This window comes from Mus caroli, chromosome 1 (assembly GCF_900094665.2).
Source record: "Mus caroli chromosome 1, CAROLI_EIJ_v1.1, whole genome shotgun sequence".
Lineage (NCBI taxonomy): Eukaryota > Metazoa > Chordata > Mammalia > Rodentia > Muridae > Mus > Mus caroli.
The window spans coordinates 154,556,807-154,576,490 of NC_034570.1; the positions used below are offsets into that span (position 1 = coordinate 154,556,807).

Sequence of the window (19,684 nt, forward strand, 5' to 3'; positions counted from 1 at the left end):
AGAGAGAGAGAGAGAGAGAGAGAGAGAGAGAGAGAGGAAGAATTGGGGGCGGAGGATGTGAGGCTGGGTTGGAGAAATGAAAGAAGGCAAACCCCACTGGTGACATTGGCACATTCTTCCTGAGCACAGCACGCCCTCCTTGTGCAAGAACTCTGAGCCCCAGGTGCAGGAGGCTGAGGCCTGCAGAGAGACTTGCAGAGAGACCCAGCAAGCCATGGTGAGCATCCCAGCCTATAAGAGATCTCTAGATACTCAAAATTTTCCTTGGGGTTGAAGAGGCAGGTGGCAAGGGGCAAGAAAGCTATCATTTCTGCTTTTAAGAAATATAGAAACAAACAAACAAGAACAACAACAACGCATGTTGTCTCAAGAAAATGACTCTAGACTCTTTCTTGCTGATTTCCTCCCTTGGTGTTTGCTTTGATGGACTGCTGGAAGGGGCACAGATAAGATTAGACCTTTGTGGTGACACAGAGTGACTCCCTGGGGAGTGATATACATCCAAAACTACAGTTTTAAGATGTGCAGAAAGCCTATGGCTTTGTTGTTTGAGTTATTCAAAATATATTGCTTCTTACTTGAAAAAAGCAATGCTTGCCTTTCCTGGTGTCTGGCTACATCATTCTTTCATGTATTTGAAATATGGCTCCTTCATGACCCAGTGTGAAAGGCAAATGTGAACGTCACTGGTTCATTAGAGCCCAAGAGCATTAAAAACAAGAGCATTAAAAAAAAAAGATTTGGTTTGATTTAAAGCTCAGTCGAAAAGTAGGTACAAAGAATACCGAAATATAGGAAAACATAACATCAATCATGATCAACAACCTGGGACTGAAACCTGGAAGGAAAATGAAATAAAGTAGTGTACCAGTGTGTAATGAAGTAGATGCCATCATTTTCAGCCATGAGTCCCTCTCCCCCAAATAGTTTACCTTGGATACAGTTGATAGTGGGCTGATGGGCTTTAACTGTGATTTGAAGAAACGCCAGGGCACTGCCTCATGGTGCTATAAGTTTGAAGTTCAGAGTTTAAATATTTTGCACTTCATTTACAGGTGTTTCCATGGAGATGTGAGGGTACTCACTGGGGCTCGAGGAGCATCCTGAAGCTGTGGGTCTGGACACTGCTCTGTTGTGGTATGTCCTGTTTTTGGCTAAGCCTTGGGCAGTGGTTGTTCTTTTCTTAAATATTCATTGAAAGTATATAGTTGCAGGGAACACAATCAGGTAGATGGCTATTAATTCTTTTTTGCTGCTTTTTTGTTTTATTTTTTTGTTTTTGTATTTTTTATTTTTGGCTATTAATTCTTTTAAGGACTCTCATTCTTTCTCTGACCTTCAGTATTTCTCTGAGTCCCCCTAATACCAGCTTAGCATTGACATTCTCTAGTGACATGCCCAAATCCTGATATCTGCACAATAGTCCTCCGTTAGGAAGGAGTACAGTTAATTGACAAACCTCTAATAGGCATGTAATGCTTATTCTACATTTCACTTTCTATTAATAGTTTGCTGTGCCCAAAATGAACTTCCACAGTCCAGAGCGTGGGCTGCCTGAGGGCTGGGGTTTTGTTTTTATTTTAGGGGCTTTTGTGTCTTTCTTTTGATGTTACATGTTTTATGCTTAAGCCTTAGAGGCTCTTCAATAAATTTGAACATTTTAAATCATTGTCTGAGCTAACTTATGTCTCCTTCTTCTCTCACCTGGACTTTCAGCTCAGAACAAGTGAACACACCCTCTCTTTGTTTTTTAAAATTTTCTTTGCTTTTGAGAGTTTCATACATGCACAGTAAAGTATGATCATAACGATATGTCATTTCCCCCTTCAACAACCCCATATACCCCCCAACACCCTCCCAACTTCCTGTCTGTCTGTCTTTATTCCTTTTGTTTTTGATAACCTACTAAATCCAGTTAGCACTGCTCATAGGTGCAGGGGTGTGGACCACCCACTGATGCATGAGAAACCTAGCTGTGACCACACCTTCAAAAAGAATGATTCTCCCTCCCCGAGAAACTATTAACTGACAATAGCCCTTCAGTACAGGGTGGGACCTGAAGATCCTCTACCCCATCCACACTTGAACCTCGTGTAGGTCTTATGCAGCTGCAGATAATCACAACTGCTACGAGTTCAAAACTGCATTAACCATGCCATGTCCAGAAGACAGTACTCCCATATTCCCCAACACTACTTCCCAGGCTTTGTGTCTCTTCTGCAATGAGCCTTGGTGGATGAGGGGTTAATATAAGTGTTCCATTTAGGGCTGAGTCTCTAATTCTCAGCATTTAACAGCTATGCATCTCTCCACTGGCTGCTATCTACTTCAAAAAGCAATTTCTCTGACCCAGGTGGAGAGCAGCTCAGGACAATTGGCTTAAGTATAAATATTTAGAAGGTATTTTTGATATGTCTTTATAGTACTCACCTTATGAAGTAAAAACTCAGTGAGCTAATGGCTATGAAATCTTTTACCTTACTGTAAAATCATAGCTCACATAGGTCATGCCATTCTTAGAATGGCCAGTGTTATCAAGGTCACTGTGCACAACCATGTGTTTTTCTTGGTTGCTTCACATCCCTTATGCCTGAAGGCCCAGTTGTTAATTAGGTACTATTACTTAAGTATCTTTGAATGTAGAACATGATAAAACCAATTATGTGTCTTTTGCGTCATCTTTATGTATGTTGTTCTTTCTGTACTATGAGTTTAGATACACAATTGGTCTATGTATTGAGGCGTTCCCAGGGCAGCTTCTTCTACAATAGAATATATTTTATGTTACAATAAAGTATTTAAAATTACGTTAATGTTCTTCCTGACCCTATTTTATTTTACTTAAACGAGAAATTTTATATGTGTACCGTGACATATATATAATAACAGTAATAAATATTGGCCTTTAGGAAGTTATCCCAGGATTAAAAAGTATAGTGTAGATTTTAAAGCTGTGTTAAATTATACTTTAATTAATTCTTAGTGACATACATTTCTAAAGTAGGTTGGATAAATTACACTTCAAAGAATTTCGAGGAAGATCTTTCTTTAAAATAAATCTGCTAAGATATATTTATATATAATAGTCCTTGAGTAAAAAACAATTCTATATCTTTTCAAAGAGAGAGAGAGAGTCTATATTCTGATCCAAGGCTGCCAACAGCTAATTTGGGTGACCCTGAACTGCTCACCTGTTCTCCTGCAGTCTTTGTCCCTCATCTCTAAGTGATGGGCAGCCTGCACCTGGGCCTGGTCCTAGAACACTCTATGAGTCATCATATTTCTGCTGCTGTTTTCCAGACTTCCTGACACACCATGGAACTCACTGTTGGACTTACCATTATTCTGAAAAGCCCATGAACTGGGAAAATGCTAGAAAGTTCTGCAAGCAAAATTACACAGATTTAGTCGCCATACAAAACAAAAGAGAAATTGAGTATTTAGAGAAGACATTGCCCAGAAGCCCTTATTACTACTGGATAGGAATCAGGAAAATTGGAAAAATGTGGACATGGGTGGGAACCAACAAAACTCTCACTAAAGAAGCAGAGAACTGGGGTGCTGGGGAGCCCAACAACAAGAAGTCCAAGGAGGACTGTGTGGAGATCTATATCAAGAGGGAACGGGACTCTGGGAAATGGAACGATGACGCCTGTCACAAACGAAAGGCAGCTCTCTGCTACACAGGTAGGCAGTGTCTAGGCTCCTACACTGATGTGGGACCACCAGAGATAGAGTAATAAGACTCATTACCCAGAAACTGCTATTCTGGGTTCTAAAACAATCCTAACTAAGCTTTAAGCATAGCATCTCTGGGCAATCTGCAGGTACAGAACAACTAAACAACGTTCTATCCAGGTTGTAAGTGTGTTATGTGGGGAACAGGGATGGACAGACTGTGCCTCAAGGACAGACAGGAAGAGGATGCTGAAAGCTAGGCAGTCTTTGAGGGCTTTTCTCTAACACCTCCTAATCAGATAGACAATTACTGTGAGTTAATTCATTCTAAAAGCAGACAAATGCCTACAGCCAAGTAGCTATTGTATCTTATAAATTAAAAGTGTAGCGCATGTGTTATGCAAAAATGTTTTGAATACTTAAGCAAATTTTTCTTGTTCATTATAATAGTGTCAAACAAAAACGTTCTTTGTGCAAAGAAGGGAGTATGGATGTAATCATATTAAAATGTCTTTGTGTAATCTGCTTAAAGCATCTTGCCAGCCAGGGTCTTGCAATGGCCATGGAGAATGTGTGGAAACTATCAACAATCACACGTGCATCTGTGACGCAGGGTATTACGGGCCCCAGTGTCAGTATGGTAAGCATCATTTTTTGTTTGTTTGTTCCTGCTGGTATTCATTAGACCCATAATAGCTTAGCACTTCTGTGCAGAGTTTGTGTTGTGTTGGCTTTGCTTATGGACTTCTCTCTGATTTGGCACGTGGACAACACACCTGATTATCTTCAAAGCATAGTTCAGAGACCATTTCTTCCCACAGTCTTTCTTTGGACCCCCAATACAGACAAACAGTTATCAAGTAGCAGAAACAAGACTCAACTCCATCGAATCCTTATAACTCTTCTCAACCCTGCTTCTCTCTCCATGAAAGTGGTCCAGTGTGAGCCTTTGGAGGCCCCTGAGTCGGGTACCATGGACTGCATCCACCCCTTGGGAAACTTCAGNTTCCAGTCCAAGTGTGCTTTCAACTGTTCTGAGGGAAGAGAGCTACTTGGGACTGCAGAAACACAGTGTGGAGCATCTGGAAACTGGTCATCTCCAGAGCCAATCTGCCAAGGTGAGTGACTTTAGAGTGGATCTTTGTTGTTGGGACAAAATAATACCAGTTGGGACAAATCAATATTAGCAGTTCTAAGAAATGGGAAGTTCAGAACAGAAAGCTAAACTTTCACAATAATATCTTCCTGTAAAGATTTCCCAAGTTAGCATGAAGTTTCTATTTACTTCACAAGTGGTTTGAAATACCACAAGGAGCAATGTGTTGGGATTTGTCAAAGGTGAGCAGGTTACAGTAAAAAATGGGGTATTGTAGCCCCTTACTGTCAAGGATGCCATAGTCTACTGAGCTTGCAGCATTAAGAACTATGAGGTCGGATAGAAACAATTCTATTTATCCTAGGAGAGTGAGGTATTGGGAAGGAACTCCTGTTCTTCTATAGACAGATGTGACAAGGAACAGTAAAAGAACGAACATCTGATACACAGAATATGTCAGAGTTATTTAATAACAAATCCTATACACTTATTTTGGTTGGGTATTTCTGGAGAATACGGAAGCAAATCATTATAGATTCTGTACTTATGGAATATATATTTAATAGGAACTATTTATGTTCAGGGATCAAGTTTGAAGGAAAATGAGATGAACAGGAATAAGCCTGTGGCGAGATTCCTTAATAAAATACAGGTCCTTTACTTGCAATGAATGGCCACTTGGTATCTTACTGCCAGCACTGGAGGCAATTATCCTAGAAAAAGCACAAAGGGCCACTGCTAGGATGGCCAAGAAAGAGAGGGTGGAGTCATCAGAGTCCTAGGAAGTCACTCAGAGATGTGGTGGGAGAACCGGAAATGAGAGAATACACATGTGCAAAGAGAGAGGCTCCGGCTCAGCCAACTGCTATGGAAAGGCATGATCAAATCTTCAGAATGAGACTAAGTTTCAAAATGAGTTTTGATGTGTCTGCTGCACACAATGGAAAATTGGAAGAAGAAGACAAGTAATGGCTTTAAGGAATAAAGAACTGAAACAAAAATTAATTTCAGTATTAAGCAATTGGACTAGATCTGACTAATTCACTTATCTCTGAAACTGTGACTCTTCCCCAGAATGCTACCTCCACCACACCGCTGGTCCGCCCCTTAGTTTACTCCCCTTTAAACATCATGCTTGCTTTCTTGATTTCCATCATATCCTTTTTCTGACTGTCTTCTTTGTTTGTTTTGGTTTGGGTTTTGGTCTTTTGTTTTCAAGACAGCATTTCTCTGTGTGGCCTTGGCAGTCCTAGAACTTCCTCTATAGACCAGGCTGGCATCAAACTCAGAGATTTAACTGGGGTTGGAGGCATATGCCATCACCAGCTGACTTCTGATTGGTTGACTATAGTGACTTCTTCTGGGTTCTTTCATTTGTACTTATCCAAGCTCATAAACTCTTAGTCTCAGCATCTGTCTTTTCTGTTGTTATGACTTGGTTTGTTTCTTTCTTCAAATTTTCTGAATTTTATGGATGTATATATACCTATGTGATCTTTGGATTAACAAATCTGTTTTTAGCCATGACCTCCGAATATGCTAAGAATGTTGTTTGGATGTCTACAACTCAAGTGTCTCCAGTCAGTTTTTTTTTTTCTTTTTTGTGGCTGTAATTACATTCCATGGAAATGACATTTAATGTCATTTGTTTAATGTCAATCTGTGAAAAGAAATGGTGTGAAACTCTGCCACCCTACTCCAATACTTGTGTAAGACAACACTTGATAATTCAATTTTCAAAATTTTATTTCTTTTATGGGGCTGAAGAGATGGATTAGCTTAAGTGCACTGACTGCTCTTACAGCAGACCTGAGTTCTATTCCCAGTAATCACATGGTGGTTAACAGACATCTCTGACTCCACCCCAGATGATACAATGCCATCTTTTGGCCTTCTGGGGCTCCAGGCACAGAAATAGTACACACATACAGTTGCAGGCAAAACAGCTATACATGTACAATTCAATAAAATAATTTTTATTCATTAAAAAAATTGGCACTATCACACTTGAATATAATTCACGATGATTATATTCATTCCCACCCCACATTCCACGTATGCCAAGCTCCTCCTTCTTCCCAGCTAGATCCCTTGTTAATTACATTTTAGAACTTGTTACTTCTCCAGTTTCTCTCCTACTTGTCTCCCACCTTTGCCTTCCTTCCCTTTCCCCTGTTACTGCTGGGGTCCCTAGGTGAGCTCCAGAAGTTTAAATTAGCTCCCTTCAAAGACGTTACTCATACAACAGGCAAGCTGACCATCCACTCTTTACAGATGACCATTCACTCTTTACAGATGACCATTCACTGTTTAGTTTGTTCCTACCATTTGTCTTTGCCAAATTTGAGCTCATTAAGTTCCAAGATGATGCTTGATACAAAACAAATGGTCAACGATGGAATGAAAAGAATGAGCATTTTTTTTTCTTTGCTCCTCTCTCTCTAAACCCACCCCATATTCTGCCCTGACTATCTTTATAGCAACATCAACATTTTGGCAGTTTTCTGCTTTTCACACAGAGTTTGTGTTGTGTTGTCTTTGTTTATGGACTTCTCTCTGATTCTGCTTGTGGACAACACATCTGATTATCTTCAAAGCATAGTTCAGAGACCATTTCTTCCCACAGTATTTCTTTGGACCCCCAATACAGACAAACAGTTATCAAGTAGCAGAAACAAGACTCAACTCCATGGAATGCTCATAATTCTTCTCAACCCTGCTTCTCTCTCCATGAAAGTGGTCCAGTGTGAGGCTCTGGAGGCCCCTGAGTCGGGTACCATGGACTGCATCCACCCCTTGGGAAACTTCAGTTTCCAGTCCAAGTGTGCTTTCAACTGTTCTGAGGGAAGAGAGCTACTTGGGACTGCAGAAACACAGTGTGGAGCATCTGGAAACTGGTCATCTCCAGAGCCAATCTGCCAAAGTGAGTGACTTTAGAGTGGATCTTTGTTGTGGCAAGCTTGTGTTTATAGTCTGAGAATACAGGGGAGTCTTGCCTAGAAGTCTGTTTCTTCTGTTGCTGTATAATTTAACCAGACTTGGGTTGTAGTTTGATGCTTTTCAAGAGTTTTTTTTTTCTCTCTCTCTCACTAAAATGAAATGCAAAACACCAAACCAATCCAAACCAAACCTAGCTAAACAAAAGCAAAAGTCTTTGAAGTCATCTGGCATTTTATAATCTGATTTAGAGCAATACACTGAAGTTATACTCTGTACCTTATTTTTTTTTCCTCATTGTTATCACATAAAGCCTTGATGAACCCCAGTTGAACTTTGGCTCCTCTTCTTCAATGACACCCACTTTATGTGGTACCCAACTTAGCACCAACCAGTTTCTTTCAGGGGATTTACAGGTCTTTCTTGATTGCTTCATTTGGTAGGTTCTTAAAGTCATCTTTTCTTTGTTTTTCTCCAGTGTAAGCTCTCAGGAGAATAACAACTTCTGCAAAAAACAAAGCCCCACTCTTGATTGTTTTCATTTGCAATAGAGTGGGTTTTCATCCTTTCTTGACTGACAGGGTTTATCACATATAGATGATGGAAAAAAAAAACTGGGAACTATGAAGTTCTGGATAGGCTTTTTACATTTATATTTCTAGTTCCCTAGTTTAATTCTCTAAAGGAAACCAAAATCCATTGTTGACATCATGGAACTGAATTGATGTAAGTAATGAATTGTATCAGTGATAAGCCTGCTTCAGGGAGTAGGGGTGTCTGTCAAAGCTGCTTAAGGAGAAGGCTGAAAGCTTTGTGATCACTGAGCATGTCCCATGCCAGAGTCTGCCTCCTGAGTCTAAGACTATATAGTATGACATTTCCAGCAGTCTTGCATGTTACCATGCTGGGGCAGCCTTTTGGAATGGCTACCCTATACCACCATGGGCTGTCAATGCCTTGTTGTCTCTATCTCTGACCAGTTATTACTCCATATCACAAGTCTGAAAGTACTGTCCAAAGTAATTCCCACAAGTTAGAAATTACTAGATTGGTATGGATGGTTTCATTGATAAATTCTGGAGGCTCTGGTCAAAACCATGTAATGGGGGATGGAAAGAAGAATCAGTGTTTAAAAGCACTTGCTCCTCTCAAGGACCTGGGTTGCTTCACGCCATGTGGCTCATTACCATGTGCCATTTCCTTTCCAGATAATTATGTGCAGCACACACATACCTTACTCACCCCCATAAAAGTTAAAATCATACTGAAACAAAAAGCTTTAGGATTGGCAATGAGACTGGGAGGGAGATGGGAGAGGGTAAAGGGGGTGGTGCAAAGATGACCAAAGAACAGTATGTATACCATCTCTGAAAATGCCATAATGGAATCCATCGTTATGCACGATTAATTAATGGTAATAAGAAGGTGAAAACTGCCTTTGGTCCTGACTGCCCTGTTGTGTTATGTCCTCCCTGACGTGACTCAGTGCGCACCTCTAGCAGCACCCTATATGGGCACAATGGAATGTAGTCACTCCCTGGCCAACTTCAGTTTTACTTCTGCTTGTACCTTCACCCGCTCAGAAGGAACCAACTTAATTGGCAAGAGAAAAACTGTCTGCGGATCATCTGGCATCTGGTCTAGTCCTAGTCCAATATGTCAGTGTGAGTAATTTTACTCAGAAATACTGAAGGCTTAAAGCCAGAGCTGATCAACTAGCAGAAGACAGAAAAGAGATAACAAACACTTAAGTCCCTTTCCCTCAATACATGTGGCCTAAGAAAGAAATGTATATGCAGTCGTGCACTATAAAATCCTTGCCTGTTCTTAGGCTCTCCTTTCATGATAATTATTTTCTTTCTCAACTCTCCTATTGCTTTAAAGTGTAAACCCACTGACATATTTATGTATGACCCATGTCTTCTATTCTGTCACAAGTTTATTTCCCCATTAGTCTTTTAACAATGTGTCCTCTAAGCTCACCAGTGACTCCCTAACTCCTAACAAGTGGACCGTTCTCTAGTATCCCAAGCTGATGTCTCCCCAATCTGTTTGTGCATGGGAAGGACCGCAGCTTCCTCATGTGTATACACCATGCACCAGAGTACATGAAAAAAAAGTGACAAAATAATTGTTTGTTAAGTTAGCATATGAACTAGCAGCTACCAGTGTCTGCGCAATGTATACCGTCTTCACAGAATATAGAAAGAATAGGCCCTGAAGAAGCTGTCAAAGAAGATGGCTGGGTGTTTGGAGTAGAGTGGGGGCAGGGAGCAGGAAGGTGGTAACGAGGACATTACAGCAAGGCTGTATGCCAGGCTCATCAAATACATTTCCTTTCCAACCGACTTAGTTTTCATTTCCTCATCTTTAGCAAACCAACAGTTGCCAATATGTAAAAGTAGATTCCTTCACCTGGAGGTATCAGAAGATAGATTTTTTTTTTCAAATTAGTATTTTTCAATAAGAGACTGTAAGCCAACCCAGTTTGTATATCCAAAGGGGTATGTAGAAATGGCCTTTTAGTTGATTTGAGTGGAAATGAAGGGCAGGGGTCCAACTGCATCGCTATATATCATTGCAGACCCTGGGCATATAAACAATAAGATTTTTGTGTATCTTGTTCAATGTAAGGAGTAGAAGCAACTTCCTTTGATCGACAAGTTACCCAGCTCAGATCGCTGACTTCATTTTCCTTACAGTTTTGTAAGCTTTCTAGTTCTTCTCTGTGCTCAGATATCAGCCTTTAAACAAGACCAGGAACAAAACACCATGATGACTACTTCTTGTTGGAGTTTTGAGATCCATCCCCAGGACCTCCATGGGTCACAGATCTGAGAACTGTGATCCCATAGGCAGAAGGCTAGAGGCCAGTCCAGTTGTATACATACCGTGGGCCTTCCCATGTTATTCCCCTCATCTGTTATATATGTTACTGTTGGGGGATATCAGAAGACCAAATTGGTAACTATCATGAGCTTGAGGAAGAAAATAATTCTGTGGCTCATGCTATATGCCTTACTGATTCCTCTTTCAGAGACAAACAGAAGTTTCTCAAAGATCAAAGAAGGCGACTACAACCCCCTCTTCATTCCTGTAGCTGTCATGGTCACTGCATTCTCGGGGCTGGCATTTCTCATTTGGCTGGCAAGGCGGTTAAAAAAAGGTAGGTATGTTGAATAACATCAAAGTAGAACAGTGTTCAAGTGGAAGCGAGAGAGAGAGAGAGAGAGAGAGAGAGAGAGAGAGAGAGAGAGAGAGAGAGAGAGAGACCCCACAGGAAATAAAGTGCAAGAGATTTAGCTGAAGCAGGTGCCAAGTGACTTCTGTGCTCTGTAGGCATAAGTCCCTAGAGAGATTGAGCCTTATTTAAAAAATCTAGACAACGTATCATGGTTGGCAGACCTTTTCATGATACCTTGCTATGAGGAACTTGGCTAGATGAGACACTGTAATGACTCTTTGGCCCTATTTCTATATGAAGGGGTATGCATTGCCACTGTCTTCTGGGAGCCTGTACAACTTTGATCTTAGCACTACAACAGCATTAGGAGAGTCTATGATTGTCTAAGATTTTCGAACATCTCTTTAAGAGTCGTATAACTTTCCAGGTGTTGACATGTGGTAGTTGCATTGCCCTTGGGAGAAATCCTTGTGGATTCTTTCTAGAATCTATTCACTGAGGTCACCACTGTAATCTAGTATACCATATATATGTATGTGTAAACATATACATATTTATACATATATGTGTTTATATTCCTATGCATACATATATAGTGTACACACATATACATATATAGTGTACTAGGTTACAGTGGAGGATATATACACATCTTAATGATATGTATACACACACAGACACATATACAGAGAGAGAGAAATACACATACATATATCCAATATCCAATAAGGCAGAAACCTGAAGAAAAAAGGGAAAGGGAAAGGAGAGCGTCCTCAAAATCTTATTCTCTATCATCCAGGAAGTATATAAACTCTGCACGAGGACAGAACATTCTTCTTTTGCCCCCTTCCTCCCTCCTGAGTATGCCTTTGCCTTCAGGTCAGATCAGCACACCAGCCACAGGCCCACAGTCTGCTGCAGTTTTGGGGTGTGCACTGCCACATTTGTCCACGTTTATCTAGCAGATCTACTCAAAACTGTAAAATTCACATACCCCCGGCAGCTTTAAAGATTCCCCCGTATTAAGGTCAGGTACTATGAGTAACCTTTCTGACTCCTTTGTGCTGTTTCCTGTGGTAGAAGCTGACGGCCACTTAGATTTCCCTTCCACCAGATTCACTAGTGCGCTTTGTGTCCCTCAGCTCACCCACACTGGCAACTGAAAGAAAATCGTCTACCCGTCTCTGACAATCTTCCACCATGATTTGATCTCCTGTCCAAATTTAAAAATAGGAGGCGATAGACTCCTTTTCCACCAATCCATAAGATAATAGAGGATGCACTATGTATGGGAACAACACTAACTATAAGGTGTCAGCCCTGAACAGTTCAAACTTTTCTTCCCTTGATGGAAATTCCACGGACCATGGATACCGCCATCACACAGGATACTAAGTATCGCCTACGGTACCAGAACAAAGCTGAGATTGACACTTTTCTTCCTCTCACCGAGACTTCAAAACCTCACTCCAACTGTCTTGCTGCCTTGGATGGGGCAAAGCAGTCATCACACATGCTCCCTGAGTAAGGTGGCCATTAGCTTAGTGACTTCAAGGAACAATGAGGACGACAAGGACCCCCAAATTTCATCTTTTTCAGAGGCAGTTGTAACCACAAAGGAATTTAGTCAAAGTCACCCCTATTTGGTGGTGCTAGCTGGCTAAGGCTACCTTACCAGTGGGGAGGAGAAAAGCTGTAGGTTGTTTTTAAAGTCTTAACTTTGGAGTCAGTCATTTCTGTACATGATCTCAAACTGATAACAAGAAAACGGCATGCCCCTGCTGTGGGAATCCAAGTAGGGCAAACAGGAAACAGATAACGGGTACTTGGGCTAGTGACAGTTATGCCACCAAAGAGAGTAGCGGTTCCCAGAGATCACTAACTCTGGAGGGAAAACTCGGTGTAGCTATGCTGTGTTCAATGGTCTTCCATCATGAAATAGCCACTCATCTCTCAAGCTTGCAAGGGAATGGCTTTGTCCTCCAAACATTTTAGCCATAAATTGACTCTTTACAACATGAATAATGTCCCTTTTTTTCTATAGAGACACTGACCTAGGTCCCTGAGATAACCCCATAGGTGTTCAATAGATGCATTGATAAGAATCATAGTGAAAATAATAATTCTATATCCATAAATATTACGTACATGTTATAGTTTTATTGAGCTCACCAGACTGGAAAGGGGACATGTGACAATTCAGAGTATGAAGGGCAATGGGGCAACAAAGCTTTCTTCTCTCAGGTGGATGCTATGACCTGGTGCAAGGGCTGACTATGCCCCAATGGTCTTGGCTTCTGGTTCCCTTTAACTCTTCTCCTGGGTCCACAAACAAGAACCCTGGCCATGTGCTCTGGTAGAAACACTTGGTGCTCCTAGCTTTTCTCATTCTCCAAGGCAATGGCATTTTTTTAGGCCAAGCCCTAAAATCTCTTTAGCAGGAGCTCAAGGCAGAAATGGCTCTTTCCTCTGAAATAGCACCCCTAAAAAACACCTGCTTTCAGGGTTATAAGGCAGTGCGGTTCCTCAGTCGGAAGAAATCTCCACCTGACCCAACACACTGGGTTAGTCCAGAACATGAACTTGAATGCATTCTCTCTTAGTTCTCTTTTCTTCAAAAAGACACTTCCTCAGTAGGACAAGACCCTCCCTCAGTAGGACAAGAAATTCCCTTAGTAGGACAAGAAAATCCCACAGTAGGATTCTGGGTCTTGTTTACCTATTGTCATTACTTTCATTCATATATGTATATACGGCAAGAAATCTCAGAAAAGGTAGTGTGTGTGTATATATGTATATATACACATATATTTATTTGTGAAGATGTACAAATGGACTCAAACTTGATTATTCTACCTAATCTGTATATTTGGTTCATACCATCTACAAGCAAAATTTTGAAAGGCTTTTATAGAACTTTAAAATATCAAAGACACAATTGAGTACTGTCTACTATATGCCAAGCAATGACCTAAACATTTTATATGCCATTTTTTTTTAACCCAACAATGAATTTAACATCTATGTGGGACAATTCTAGACTAGCAGTTTACAGCCACTGAAAAACACCAAAGCCACCCCTCTCTCAAAGGATTCTCCTTTCTCAGAAAGCTTTCTTTCTGTTTCTTTTTCTTCTGTTCCCTACAGACCTCATTTCTTCACACCACTAGTTAAGCAATATTTACATTCCTCTATGAAAAAAGAATGTGTTTTGGTTCACAAAATGTACTTTGTATAGTCAACTAAAATTACCCAAAGAGTAAGTTAGAGGAGAGTCCCAACTGAATAAGAACAACTAAGTTGGAGCTGAGGTTTTTGTTTGGACACAGAAATGTGGGTTCCAGAGTTCTATGCATTTGGTGGAAGTGGTTTTCACACCTAGTTCCATGTGGCCTGTTCAAAGGGGAAACAGAAGTATTTATGGCATATGAATTGTATATAAGATTCCATACGATGTATGAAAATATGTCGCTCAAATTGGATTGCATGATTCTCACTGATTCCTACTAATAAGACCAGAGTCAAACTCTTAGGACTCACGTAAGAGAAGCTGAGAGACATTGAAGTCCTTTAGGGAGGGGCTGGCAAGAGCATGAGCTGTGCCTGGGACACTGGGCCTGACCAGTAGGGAGTTCAGCCAAGGCTCTGGCTTTATAAGCAGCATAGCAGGTGGAGTGGAGTCCCCAGAAACAGGCGCATCATGCTGTTCTGCTATAGCTCTGAACGGTTACTGGTACCCCAGATCCATTTAGCAACAGATGGATGTCCACTTACCAAATGCCTAATGTATTTCCAAAGACAGTTTTGGAGGTGGGCATACCCTTTACTTAAAAAAATTGAAATTGTTTACTTTTTGATGATACTTTTTTTTTATTCTTTTTTCTACGTTTAGGCAAGAAATCTCAAGAAAGGTAAGTTTTTCAATGAAGAATTTCCACATCTGTTTGTTTCTATTTTCCTTAGGGTGCTTCCTATTATAGATAGAATACAAACCCCACAGTAATTATTTACCTGAGGGTCTCATACAAATAGCATTTCCAGATAAGGTAGTTGAGTGCTAGCTGCCATTAAATCTTTGTGACTTTGACACTAGTGGTCTGACACAGATGGATGTATAATATGCCAATTAAGAAAGGAGATTTCATATGGTGCGAATGTTTCCTGGTAGTCTCTGAATTTTCCTTGAGGGTTAGAAGCATGCTGTTATGTTTTTTCTTGTCTTAGCTTACAGGACCAACATCTAACAATTGAGAAACATTCAATTCAACAAGCATTTCCAACAACTAACATATTGTAAAAGGAAACTGTCCAGGTGCAGGCCATCAGTCTTAACACAGAAGGGTGAATGACTACTCTAATGAGTGCTGGCCTTCAGAAATGAGAAAGGGCAGCTGAGCATGAAACCTACCCACCACTTCCCTAAAGAAGTATTTGCCCCAGTTGGTTCTCAACACTGCAGTTCTTCCAGTAGAGTAATAATGTAGATTGTTGAGACAAGATGCAGACACATGGAAGTTCCTGGCCTATCTGGCAGAAATGAAGAAAGGGAGGATGAAAAGAGGTGGCCAGAGAGACAGATGGAAGAGGATGAAAAAGAGCTGGGGTGACAAGAGTGGGAACCATCTCAAATGCAGCCAGAGCAGCCATCAGATTTCCAGAGGGTGCATTAAGGGCATCAGTGGGAAGGCTATTTAGATAAAGACAGAGGTCAGCTGAGGTAAGGATGAGGAACCATTTAGGATAATCATCTGGAAGCAGAATGTGTTCTGCTCTCTTGAGAATTTGCCACGAAGAGTAGGAGAGTGGTGGGGATGGGCACATGGGCTCAGTAGACTCTTTTTACTCTGTTTCCATTACTGTAATTGTGTAGATAGGATCCAAGTAAGAAAGGGGTCTCTTTGGGGACTGGCCTCCCTATCTCTGTAGCAGGAAACCCACAGGATGTAAATATTTCTTCTGTGCTCCCACCAGCTGAGTGAAAGTTCTTTGGCATATCCTACCCAGAGCTGTGTTCTGGCCGCAGAAACACCTGCTTTGATTGCTACTGCACGGAAGTGGTTCACTTCATTTCAAGGATGCAGTGGCCAGCAAGAGATGCTAGTCAAAAATAATTAGCATAAAATTGCCTATTAGATCTAACAGTTTGTTGACTTTTTTGAGTAATTGACAATTACTCAATTAACCTTTGTTTATTGAACTTTTTTTTGTTTTTGTATTAGAACAACGCTAAGCTTAACTGAGACACTCAGAGCAATGAGTCCTTGACTCTAACTTCAGGGAAATTCTTATCTAATTGTGGAATGAAAACAGAAATATTTAGAAGTACAGAACAATCTAAGGCAGACATGGTGGTCATAGCTGATGAATTTTGTACCGATGAAAAGAAAAATCATTGCAAGAAAGGCAGAATCTGGGAGAGAACCTTCAAAAAGTTCATACTAGGAAGGTCACTCAAACATGGGCATGAGAAGATGCATCTAAAAGCAAATTCAGGCCAGGAGCAGACTTCCCTAGAGTCCCTGGTCTACTGAGCATCCGGGCAATGAAGGCGATCACCCTCACACCAGCACATGGCTTTAGCTTACCCACCAGGTGTACTAGAACTTGGAAGCTGATTGGCTACCTGGAGTTAATCTCACTGATTAACTAAGGTGATGCTACTTCATAAATTTTTAGGCTCGAAAGACTGAGGACATCACCTTAAAACTGTCTTTGTAGTTAGGTAAATAATTTATCCACAGGCCTTGTGACAGTGACAGTTACAGTAATAAATAATAGATAAAAACAAACTTTTATCAAATACACATTCCATGTTGCATACTGTTTTGAGTGTTTTGAGTCTTAAATGGTGAGATGTTGTCTACAATCCTGTATAGATAGGGAATGTTGTTATCCTTAATAACAGTAAAGAAACAGAAGGGGAAACGACAGTGGCTTAAGGGAAGTCACTGGATAAAGGGGAAAAGCTGAGACTTGTAACACCAGCATCCAGAGACAGTATCCCTGTTACTCGTATGATTCTAGATCCTTGATTTACTTCTATGTTAGGGGTTTTACTACCAGAGCCCCTCCTCTTCCAGTAAAATGACTTATTTTCACACTAAACCATGGTGTGATGGCACTGAGGAAGGGTGTGGTGGAAGAAATAGGGTGTGTCTCTAGAACAAGCCAAGGGGGGCATGAACTCACTAAACACCGTGAGCCTTTTTTTTTTTTTTTCTAACTTAAGTTGATTCTCACAGGTCTTTGTTCTTGTTCCTATTAGTTTTTGGCTGATGAATGAATGACTCCTTGGGCATTTGTGGTTTTGATTCTTGCTGGTTATTTTGACTCTTCTGCAAACTGGTTCTGTTTATCACCTCATTTGGTTTCTGGTTTCTAAATTCTACCTGGGTAAAAGCTACACCCATGATACACAGGATACGATGCCAACCTCAGAGGAGAGGATATGTGCAAGATTCTGCTTTCAGAAACATTTTTATTTCTACCCTGGCAAGCAAGTTTGCAGCTGCCACGGTGGTTTACCCTGACAGTTCAGAATGAGACCAGAGCCTCCGAATCTGGTTCTCCTTTTGAAAGGTGCAAAGGCACAGAAATATGGTTCTCCTCCACCCTTTCCAGGAATGGCACAGTTGTGGCATAGAACACAGCGGCACCTATTTCATGAATATAAATTCGTCCTTATCTCTCTAAACCATACTCCACCTGAATCTCGAATCTCGAACCAATACCACTCTCTTCCTGAGATTATTTTATTTTCTCTGATGTCAGATTTGATCTCCTACTTCCCCACCTCGCCACTGTAAAATCAGCATGCAGTAACCTCCCAATGTCCCACATGGAAATTAGCAGTGTTGCAGAGCTATGACCACATGTGATCTGGGGGCCAGCTCTCTGAACATCATACTTAGAGAATCAGGACTTTGGGCTGAAACAGCGTTTACATTAAAATATTTATTTGGAGAGAGGGGCTGGAAAGCTGACTCAGCAGCTGAGGGAGTGGCTGCTCTTGTAAAGAACTCAAGCTCAGTCCCTAGCATCTGCCCTGAGTGGCTCACAACTGCCTGTAACTCTGGCTCCAGGAAATTTGATTGCCCTCTAGAAACCTACTCAGGCAACTTCAGTCATACGCGCGCGCGCGCGCACACACACACACACACACACACACACACACACACACACGCACACACACGTGCGCGATGAAAATCAAAATAAATCTTTAAAACGTTGGCTTGGGGGTACTACTTGACTGTGTAAAATGTTGCTGGAACGTCTCTTCCATGTTTCTTTTAAAACGCTCCACACCTTGTCCACGATCTCCAACTAGAAACCTTCCGTGCTCTCTTCTTCACGTTAGTGGCTCTTTATACCTCCTCTGCGAGCACTTAGTGTTTGTGGTTTCCTTGCCACTGTCACCTAGAGAATGTTCACCTGTAATACTAACAATTTCGTTTTTACCACTTTTAAAAGCTCCTTAGTTTAATTTTATAATCTGTTGCTTCTCTTTCAGGATGGATGATCCATACTGATTCATCCTTTGTGAAAGGAAAGCCATGAAGTGCTAAAGACAAAACACTGGAAAATAACTTCAAGTCCTCCTATGAAGATTTTACACACAGGCATCTCCCACATTAGAAATGCAGTGTTTGCTCAACGTATCTGGAAGGATTTCTACATGGCCAACAGCTCCTCCTAATTTCCTCTTGCTCATTCATCCCATTAACCCTATCCCATAATGTGTGTCTATACAGAGCAGTATTTTATCATCTTTTCTGTGGAGGAACAAGCAAAAGTGTTACGGTAGAATATAAAGATAGCTGCTTTTACTATTTCCTAACTCTTGTTTCCTAGTTCAGTTCAGCACCAAAGCTAATGCCAAACACAGTGAAAATATGATCCATGTGTAATTGAAAACTCAGACTCCTTGCGCATAGTACGTACCCTATGTAACATTGACAAAAATCTTTCATTTCCACTTCCAAAGAACAGTGCTCTATTCAAGTTGGGAAAGTCCTACTTCCTCTGTAGGCCCACTATCTGTGAGTGACAGCCACTGTAGCTGTTCACATTAACCTTCCCCATCTCCTTTCCTAGGAGGCTAAATTCCACACACGGCACCCCATGATGGCCACCAAACATCAAAGGAGAGAAAATCTCCTGCTTTGAGTTTTAGTTTTGAGTTTTCCCTTCTCTTTATTAGATCTCTCTAGGTTCCTTGAAGTCAGTGCTCTGATGATTAATAGTTAATGATAACACAACCCACTCTCTTGGAGCTGATGTTATGAAGACAACAGGTAGAAAAATTCCTGGGCTCAGGCTGGAGTGACACCCCTTTCTTTCCCTAACATCTTCTACTCAGATACCTAAATTCTGTTCTTTAAGATTCAGGATAGCTGTCCCCAATCCTTATCACGTGTTTTATAACTTGCTCCTTAACTTGCCCAGCCTGTAGCCTATCTCATTTTCTGGCTTCACTCTGCAAGATTTAGAACATGATGCATTTAAATACAGCCTGATTTTTAAAAAAAAAATGTTACTTAGTCTGTTTGTATACCAGAATATGTGTTGTTTTTTTCCTAGATAAAATTGTACCCTTCTTGAGGGGAGAGACTGTGTCAGATCTCAGGAGTTCCTAGTTTGTTAATTGACCCTTGGTAGATTTGTCTGACTGCAGTCGGTGAATGAAGCTGTGTGAGGAGATTTCTGAGAGCTTGTGAGAAAACACCAAGCAAACAAGACTAGAGTCTTCTAATCTCTGTTCCTCTGTAACAGGGATGTGTTCTTGGAAT

The 19,684-nt window shown here is 40.9% G+C and overlaps 1 protein-coding gene across 1 annotated transcript; it reads left to right on the forward strand.

Moving 5' to 3' along the window:
• Nucleotides 1–107: 107 nt before the first annotated feature.
• Nucleotides 108–19,515, forward strand: Sell (selectin L). Its single transcript, XM_021167894.1, has 9 exons — nucleotides 108–217; nucleotides 1,056–1,137; nucleotides 3,301–3,687; nucleotides 4,211–4,318; nucleotides 4,611–4,796; nucleotides 7,512–7,697; nucleotides 10,749–10,877; nucleotides 14,788–14,806; nucleotides 18,406–19,515. Exons 1-9 carry the CDS (start codon nucleotides 215–217, stop codon nucleotides 18,422–18,424), a joined length of 1,119 nt encoding a protein of 372 aa, XP_021023553.1. The 5' UTR covers nucleotides 108–214; the 3' UTR covers nucleotides 18,425–19,515.
• Nucleotides 19,516–19,684: the final 169 nt, after the last annotated feature.